We start from the raw sequence: 9598 nt of genomic DNA on the forward strand, positions 1-9598 counted from the left end.
GATCTGAGAAACGAACCAAAGCGACAGAGAAAAACTGTAATACACTGTAAACTTTAAAGCAACAATCATAATATTTGATTTCTCCCCATTTTCAAATGAATGTTTTAATGTTTGAATAGAAAGTGACAGTCCTACTGAACAGTAAGTACATTAAACTCAAACTAATGAACTATGATTTTAAGTTGTAATAATGTCTTTATTGCTGTGACTGTATTATGGATTGAAGTAGACGTTAGTTAGATAGTGACACTGACACACCAGACAACAACAGGCAACAACACTTGATGGATAGTTCATCATTTAATGAGTGCTAGATATTATATTATCTCACAGGACAATAACATGTAAGTCAACACACATCAGTATCAGGAGTCAAATTATTCTGATTGCATTCATGAAAATAAAATTTACAGTACATTAAAAATAAAGTTAAAATAAATAAGAAGCTGATAAACCAGAGCAAAAAAACACGAATGATGTAAATGAAAATATATTTTAACGTTTAAGCAGAAAAAAAAAAGAGACAGTTATTATATCATTCAATATGTTGCTCCTGTGTGTTATATCATATATTTGGTCACACTCAGTGAATCTGTCTTTTCCTTATATATTAATTGTAGATAAAAACAAAGTTAAAATAAAAAGAAGCTGAAAAATCAGAGCAAAAAGTCATTAGTCATTTCAGTGTCAGTGTCTCAGTATTGAGACTGTCTCAGTTCATCACTCTCTGTCCTGTTTGTTCTGTCTTTATTATCTGAGTCAGAATGGATCTCCTCTTTGTCTTGGTGGAAGCTGCTCAGGTCTTAATATGGACTTGGTTGATATTAGTCTTGATTTTACCTCCGTTCTGACAAAAACAGTAGTGATCCCTCTGGACTATTTGAGCAGTGTCTCTCCTCTCTCTACTTTAGCCATGATCTCAGCTTTTTCTCTCATGTCTATCAGAGCCTGAACTCGTTGCTTCCAGCCTGGTTTGGCCTCAGATTTCTCTCCCTCAATGAACATGTCAAAGTGCTCTGGAGTGGAGAGAGGATCTGGCTTCAGTGATATCTCTTTTAGTCTGTTTAGACACTCGGCAGATCTCTTCATCAATGCCACCACCTCAGGCTGCACACGTGAGTAGTCGGCAATGAGTGGTCTGTGAATAAAAGAATTAGGAGGAAAGTGTCCAAATTGTTTTTTTATCTCCTCTTGCTTGGCTAAATGTTCTTTAACCTGCTTCTGCAAACCCTCAACTGAAATCTCAAGCTGCTTTCTTTCTCTGAGAACCTCCTTTGTCATTGTCAATCTTTTGGTGTCTATTACATTTAAAGCAACAAAAAACCTCTTCATGCTTATTGTCCCCATGTTCCAAAACATCTGATCATAGTTTTCATCTTCATCTGATTCATTCCCCCTCAGGCTCCGTGTTGCAGATGATTTGTTTTTTGCAAACAACGCTGAATTATTGAACTTGAAGTGAACTGGCAGTCCGTCTTTTGTTTTAGGACATGGGACACCTGAAGCATTGATCGCCTCTAGAACTGGAGGACGTTGGCCGTGTGAAAATGTCACCAGAACCCTGAAGTTTTCTGCCACATCTTTGCCAAAGATTGAGAAAACTGAATCAAACACATATTTCTGTGTTGGTGTGAGTCGTGCTGAAGTAGCCTGAGCGACGAAACACACAGCGTCAACTTCACTGACTCCAAGCTCAGAGGAGAAGAGATTACGCAGCTGCTCTACGATCATCCTGTCTCTTTCTATGCCTCTTGTGTTTCTAAATCCTGGAGTGTCAACAATGGTCAGTGAGTACTCTATCTTACAGCCCTTCTGATGGTTGATTCTATATGCTGAGACCTCAGAAGTCTGGCTTTCAGCTTGTGACCTCAACTGACCCTCGTCAACTAACTTAAACCGATATGGATCCTCCCATTCAACACCAAGAATGTAGTTGATCATCCCATTGATAAGAATTGATTTGCCAACACCAGTTTCTCCAAGAAGAATTATGGTGCGATTTCTCCTCAAGCTTTCTTTGCCAAACTCATACCTCCGGCATCCATCTATGTTGATTTCCTTTTCTGTCAGAGGCAGTTTGTAAACTGAGGGGGATTCAGAATTCATGCTTTCACTTGTATGTTTGTAGTATTCTTTGAGAGGTTTGAATTTTGTTGTGCAGACATTAACGATGAGGCTTTCTTTGCTTCTGCCAACCAAACCACAATCACATCTGATCCTGACTGCATATTCTGTCTCTGACTGAAGCCCTGAAATTATTGCCTTTTCAGCTCTTGACATTTTTTGTTTCCATTGGAGATCTTCCTCTTTCACCTCTTTGACTGTTTGGGCGTACTCCACGATGTAGCTCCAAATCTGGACATCTTGTCCAAGCTCAGCAGGTTTCTGCCAGCTAACTGATATCTCACTGGAGTTTGGTTCAACTTGAGGTTTTCCAGGAGGACTGCAAGGCAATGTTTTAATGGAAGCATTGACTTCATTGATTGGTCCAACACCTACTGAGGTCACTGCTCTACATCTGAACACATACTCAGTGTCAGGACTCAGATCACTCACTGTGACTTCTTCAGCCTTTGATGCTGTGTGTTGTTGCCATCCCTCCTCTCCTCTGACACAGTACTCCACACAGTAGGAGGTGATGTTCTCTGCTCCAAATCTGGGTGGAGAAATCTTCAGTGTCACACTGTTGTGGTTTATGTCACTTCCTGTCACAGTTTCAGGTTTTGAAGGAGGTTCAAAGTTCTCACTGACAGAAAAGCTGTTTTTATAAAGGTAGATGCTTGAACCTTTCTGTGTCTCGTTAGTCAAACCCACTGTCAGGAACTTTATGTTCTTGTTCTCCTTGTTGGCCTCTGCAAAGTTAATAAACAGCTTTGCTTTATGCCTCATTTCATCTGCTACTTCTTTTGAGGCAAACCACTGTTCCCTCTCCACATCATGAGTATGTGGATGTCGAGCGTCGTCTGGTTCGGTTGTTCCTCTTAAGTAGTTTGATAAAGCTGAGAGGTAAGGTTCATCACTTCCCAGTGAGGTGAAAACAAAACACACAGCATGCTCTGCACTGAGAGTTTCTTTGTACAGATCACTTTGAGATTGGATGATCTTTGTGCTTTTCATCATGTTGGTGAAAGACATTAAAGTGTAAACTTCTCTGTCTTTGCAGTCCATCCACTCGTTGAGGCTTTTGCTGTTGAAAGGAGACGAATGTCTCTTCTTCAGGATCTCTGCGAGCACAGCCTCCTCTTCACCTCCTCCTCTGATTGATGGAAGTTTCTTTGCCAGGTTTTGTTGCAATTCCAGCTTGAACTCTGAGAACATTTCCTTAAAACTTTTAAGTTTTTTGCTGATCTGTGGGAACTGCTGAGCAGTTGTTTTCCTCATTGCATCGTTGCACCTCATGTCCAGCTCACTGAAGTCTTCCAGGACACTCTGTGCCTCCTGAACTAATCTTATACTTATCTGACGAACGAGCTGAGCAGCAGAAGAATCTAAAATTGTCAGCGGCAACAGCCAGACCTTCATTGGTACAGCGTTTTCTCCATTAGCTCCCAGCAATTTTGGGAGGCTTTGATAGACTTCTACTGCATCCTGAAAGCACACAGGGTTTTTCTTAAGAGAAAAGTCTCCATAAAATCTGCAGGAGAATTTGTCAACAGTTGCTCTGTCCTTGTCCTCCATCTTCAGGGAACCTTCACCCTCTATAGCAAGAAGTGGGATCTTCTTGATCATCACCTTCAAGTTGCCCTGAATGTCTTGATGATCTTCCTTCTCTGACACCTCACGGTCAAACACAAAGAAGGCTCGTGCCCCATAAAGAATACCTGTGACTACATGTGTGGCTATTCCTTTATCCAAAACATACGGATGCTTTACATTGCCTCTTCCAAGGTGATTCATTGACAGTTCCTGGAACTTTGTGGTAGTTTCATACTTCAGTGTTACTCTGGCCTGATTTCTGGAAGCCTTGCTATCATTCAGGTATTTGGCAGATCCTTCCACCTCAACAAGTCCACTCAGGAAACTTGCTTTAAGAGAAGCTTCAACATTTAGAGATGAAGATTTACCCTCAATTGATTCAGATGCAACAATCTCAAAGTCACTGTAAGGCTGTGGTCTCTCTCTCATATCTTTTTCCAGCTCATCTCGGTCCCACAGTGTCATCCCTGCCAAAAGAGTGAAACTGCCTTTTATTGCATGACAGGAAGACTTAGACACAGAGAAATGTTAAAACTAATTTGATGCATGAATGGTGGTAATCTGATGCAGAAAACAACAACACCTACATTACAGTAGTAAATTCTCAGCAATGAACAATAAAACTTCAGGCATGTAAGAAACCAAATTAAATTCAAATCCAAAAGTGAATTTAAATTAGCTGATGAATGTATTTTCAGATTTCTACAAAGAATAAACCTCTGCTTGCTTTTATTGGCCAACATAAAACTACACCTTGAGTTACAGGGGTCATTTATCCAGTTATCTGTGTATTGTAGTGTTTTTCCGCTGGTCTAACCCTCTAATGTTACCAGTTCTAACCAGCGTCTGGTCCGACATTATCTCAGGGAGTCGGGGTTAATTCTGAAAAGGTACTGTGTCTCAGCATTAAACTTTTCAGACAAATTACCAAATTATAATATCTTTGGTGAAAATAAGAGGTGTTTCCAACTGTCAGACTGTTACGTCATTCGTAATCTCACAAGTGAGAACAACACATTCACAAAAAGAAAAACTTGCTAACTCCAGGAACATTAGACACTAGAGTCTGACTGATAAATTGTCACTGTGATTTAAGCAAATAACAGATGAACTTGTATCAACGTTTACAGCATCCAATAAGTAAAAAGAAATTAAACCAAAGATATTGTAAGTGCTTGAGCCATTTCATCGCCAGTGTCACTATTGAATTGTTTGTCCACCAGTGCGTAATGCAACTCTAATCCCCTGTGAGTTCACCCACCAAACATATCAGCTGAGCTGACCGCTGCAGAGCAGAACAAAATCAAATAGTTACAGCTACTAGTGAGTGATTAGAACAATAACAACTGAAAGGCTTTCATGACGGGATCATTAATAAAAAAATAACTAAAACTGATCAAAAGAAATGAAAACGTTGTTGCATATGACTTAAACTACTGAAAGGTTGGTTGTGATGCGTCCAGTATCTTTACATGGGAATCCTTACCAGGTACCACCGAGTCTCTGCGGCAGTCGTACAACATCCCGAGGCAGAAAGGCCGACCGAGCGACGCCACCTCCATCACCCCTCCAGTTTCAGAGTCCATCACTCAGTCTGATCTGGACAAAATGGACAACATCTTGTTAGTTCACTTCTCTGATTACTTTCAAACCTGTTATTTTTTTTTTAAATGTATTTTTTGGGCTTTTTGTGCCTTTATTGATAGAGCAGTGGAGAGAGACAGGAAATGGGGAGGCAGAGAGAGGGGGAATGACATGCAGGAAAGGGCTTGTCCGATGCGGGACTCAAACCGGGGCCAACTGCAGCGAGGACCTCAGCCTCTGTACATGGGGCGGATGCTCAACCAACTGAGCTATACGACACCCCCAACCTGTTATTTGTCTGTGTGACGGCCACACCAGCAGTTTAAAACATCTGGTAACATCCTGTATGTCCGTGTCACACTCACATTTTCACTCACTGAAGTTTACATTCATACAGGGGAGGGTGAGTAGGTGAGAGTCCACAGATACAGTTGTAGTGAGAAAGTGAAAAGAACTAAAAACAACCCCTGCAGCGAACATGCATTAAAATGAGAATTTCTTCAAATGCATTGTTACTTTTTATTTCATGAACTTAAAACAAGTCATTAACATGACTGACTGTAGCCGGGGCGGAGGCATTATATTATCAAGCTGTCCCTCCCATTCTTGTAAACACGACATCTCAGTATGTTGTAGTAAGTTTCCACTAAAATATACTATCCACTATAAACATATTGAAAGTTAAACTTATATACTCAAGGTAACAGCTACAACTGAGGATAGATTTGAATGTGAAATAACCTTTGCTGGAGTCAGTTTGTTACAGAAACAGCTCAGTGTGTTCAGCTACTTACCTCTGATCAGGGAGGGAGAGTTCAGTCTCTATTTAGTCTGTAGCTCCGTTATATACTGTCCACACACACACACACACACACACACACACACACACACACACACACACACACACACTCTAACAACCTTTCAACATAATAGACCATTTCCCAGAAACCCCACCCAACAAACCCAAAACAGAAAGTAAACTTTCTGCATTTTCCACACCCCTTTTATTCAAGGTTATTTTCCACAATGTAACATCAGTCAGTAGCAAGTTGACTCTCCACTATACCACTGTCCATATTGTATCCACACATATTTATTATTAATTGATTAAGAAATTGATAAATGAGCAAACAGTGACAGGAACTTGAAGAAATATATTTGTGTATCTAGAGTCTAGAGTTTCTGTCCCCCACTTCCTCATTTAAGAATGATGGAGGCCACTGTCTTGGGAACCTTCAATGCAGCAGAAATGTTTTTGTGCCTCGACACAATCCTGTCTGTGAGATCTGCAGGAAGTTCCCTCCTGAACTACTTTAAACACTCTGCTGTGTTAATACGCTGTAACTTTTAAGGTAAGTTAGAATATTTGATTTCTTGCCATGTTCAAATGAATGTTTGACTATAAAGTGACAGCATTACTGAACAGTGAGTAAATTAAACTGAAATTGTAAAAGTGTGGAGGAACAAAATAAGGTGTAGGAGATCATTTCTATGCGAATATATGTAGATACCAAATTTGGCCAGTAGGTGTCCTCATTGTATTGTGTGTGAATTTCTATATGGGTGGGAAACTTCTGGCAGGCGTCAGGTGTTGCTAGACGGAAGGAGCACACAGTTTTTCGACCGCTGTATGGACTTTATCTGCACTGAGTAATGGATTCTTGCATGGTTTAAAGATCCAGACGGTGAGAAATAAAGAAAGCATCAAATGAAGAAGCGAATCCGGAAGCTGTTTGTTTCATTGGACACAAGTTATAATCATGCAGTAGCAGCAAGCGCGTCGATTAGTCTTAGCCCGTCTATGCAGCCCCTCAGTGGCTTTAAGTTTAGGCTTAGCCGCTACAAAAGGTTTAGAAAAGTAAGGTGGAGATGCCAACGTTGAGTTAAACAGTAAATATTTGGCCTCCACCTTACTTGTCGATTATTAAAGATGTTTATCTCATATGTATGAAAACTACTGTTGCATATATTTCATATTCAACCGTTTAATAATTTGTTTTAAGTCTTAATAAAGTATTTACTGCGATGACTAAATGTGTAAGGAACAGACACCGATCATTTCTGTATGGATTGGAGTTTACGTCAGGAGTGACACTGACACATCAGATGACAACAGGCAACAACACTTGATACACACATGAAGTTTATTATTATTTAGTGAGTGGTAGATATTGTACAACCTCACAGCACAATAACATGTAAGTCAATACACATCAGCATCATGAGTCTGAAATTACTCTGATTGTATTCATGAAAATAAAATTAAAAGATTAGATTAAGTTCAAATAAAATGATCAACCAGAGCAAAAAACATGAAAATTTATCGAAAACAAAAACAAAGAAAAAGTTTTTATTATTGAATCTTTTGCTCAGGTGTTTTATATCATATATTTGGTCACACTGTGTTTTCCATATTAATTGTAGATTAAAACAAAGTTGAAATAAAAAAAAAGCTGATAATCCAAGGTAAAAACATTAATGATGTAAACTGGTGTAATAAAAATGTACTTTAAATTTAAGGAAAAAAAAAAGAAACGATAAGAAAAAGTTATAATTAATATCATTCAATATGTTGCTCCTGTGTGTTATATCATATATTTGTTCACACTCAGTAAATCTGTGTTTTCCTGGTAAATAACACAGACAAATAACTCCTGCTGGAATATGTTTGTACAGAAGTAAACAGTCATCAGTTTAGTCTTTATCTCAGACACATTTATCTCTGAGCTTTTCTTGGTCATAGTCATTTCAGTGTCAGTGTCTCAGTATTGAGACTGTCTCAGTTCATCACTCTCTGTCCTGTTTGTTCTGTCTTTATTATCTGAGTCAGAATGGATCTCCTCTTTGTCTTGGTGGAAGCTGTTCAGGTCTTAATATGGACTTGGTTGATATTGGTCTTGATTTTACCTCCGTTCTGACAAAAACAGTAGTGATCCCTCTGGACTATTTGAGCAGTGTCTCTCCTCTCTCTACTTTAGCCATGATCTCAGCTTTTTGTCTCATGTGCATCAGGGACTGAACTCGTTTCCTCCAGCCTGGTTTGGCCTCAGATTTCTCTCCCTCGATGAGCATGTCGATGTACTCTGGAGTGGAGAGAGGGTTTGGCTTCAGTGATATCTCTTTTAGTCTGTTTAGACACTCGGCAGATCTCTTCATCAATGCCATAACCTCAGCCTGCACAGCATTATATTCAGCCTTCAGCTTGTCGATCAGTGCCTGCACAGGCGCCTTAGCCTCTGTGGCTTCAAGGTATTTTTCCTGCAGCTCCTTGACTGTTTCTTTCCCTTTAACCTCCCTGTACTCCCATTTGTACTTCTGATTCAAATGTACACGCCAGTGACATTTGCCTGGACACTTAGTACAGTTTCCATCTGCTCCCATTGCAGGACAGTGTTTTATATCTTCATTTTCATAGGGACAATTATCGTGACAAGTAAAATGACACTTAAGACAGGTGGTGATGTATTTCCCGGTTCCAGAAAGATCAATTTGAACAGCCTTTGTGACAGTGACTTCCAACTCAAAATTCTTATTTTTGGTGATCTCTCCCTCAAGTTCTTTAAGTTGTTCTTCTGTGTCTTTTATCTCCTCTAGCTTGTCCAGCCCCAGGGTTAGCTGCTTCTGCAAACCCTCAACTGAAATCTCAAGCTGCTGTCTTACTCTGAGAACCTCCTTTGTCATTGTCAATCTTTTGGTGTCTATTACATTCAAAGCATCAAAAAACCTCTTCATGCTTTTTGTCCCCATGTTCCACAGCATCTGATCATAGTTTTCATCTTCATCTGATTCATTCCCACTCAGGCTCCGTGTTTCAGATGATTTGTTTTTTGCAAACAACGCTGAATTATTGAACTTGAAGTGAACTGGCAGTCCGTCTTTTGTTTTAGGACATGGGACACCTGAAGCATTGATCGCCTCTAGAACTGGTGGACGTTGGCCGTGTGAAAATGTCACCAGAACCCTGATGTTTTCTGCCTCATATTTGCTGAAGACTGAGAGAACTGAATCAAGCACATATTTCTGTGTTGGTGTGAATCGTGCTGAAGAAGCTGGAGCTACGAAACACACAGCGTCAACTTCACTGACACCAAGCTCAGAGGAGAAGAGATTACGCAGCTGCTCTACGATCATCCTGTCTCTTTCTATGCCTCTTGTGTTTCCAAATCCTGGAGTGTCAACAATGGTCAGTGAGTAGTTTATTTTAAAACCCTCCTGATGGTGGATTTTGTACACAGTGACTTCAGAGGTCTGGTTCTCAGCTCCAGATCTCGACTGATCCTCATCAGTTAATGTGAATCTGAAACCGTCCTTCCACTCT

At 39.9% G+C, this 9598-nt stretch overlaps 2 protein-coding genes across 2 annotated transcripts in view; both read right to left on the reverse strand.

Annotated features, from left to right (window-relative positions):
* Positions 1-281: 281 nt before the first annotated feature.
* Positions 282-6196, reverse strand: LOC111649804 (uncharacterized). The gene is made up of 3 exons (XM_087172090.1): positions 6075-6196; positions 5183-5295; positions 282-4163 (listed from the first exon to the last, which is right to left on the reverse strand). Exons 2-3 carry the CDS (start codon positions 5280-5282, stop codon positions 877-879), a joined length of 3387 nt encoding a protein of 1128 aa, XP_087028216.1. The 5' UTR covers positions 5283-5295; positions 6075-6196; the 3' UTR covers positions 282-876.
* Positions 6197-7405: 1209 nt separating this feature from the next.
* LOC111649807 (uncharacterized) overlaps positions 7406-9598 on the reverse strand; it is a 5932-nt gene continuing 3739 nt past the window's right edge. The window contains exon 3 of the mRNA XM_087172086.1: positions 7406-9596. Coding sequence (XP_087028212.1) covers positions 8224-9596 — 1373 coding nt within the window. The 3' untranslated portion in view covers positions 7406-8223. The remainder of the gene's footprint in view (positions 9597-9598) is intronic.

Source organism: Seriola lalandi, unplaced genomic scaffold (genome assembly GCF_002814215.2).
Source record: "Seriola lalandi dorsalis isolate HSWRI2012SDOR001 ecotype SW California unplaced genomic scaffold, Sedor1 jcf7180002052023, whole genome shotgun sequence".
Taxonomy (NCBI): domain Eukaryota; kingdom Metazoa; phylum Chordata; class Actinopteri; order Carangiformes; family Carangidae; genus Seriola; species Seriola lalandi.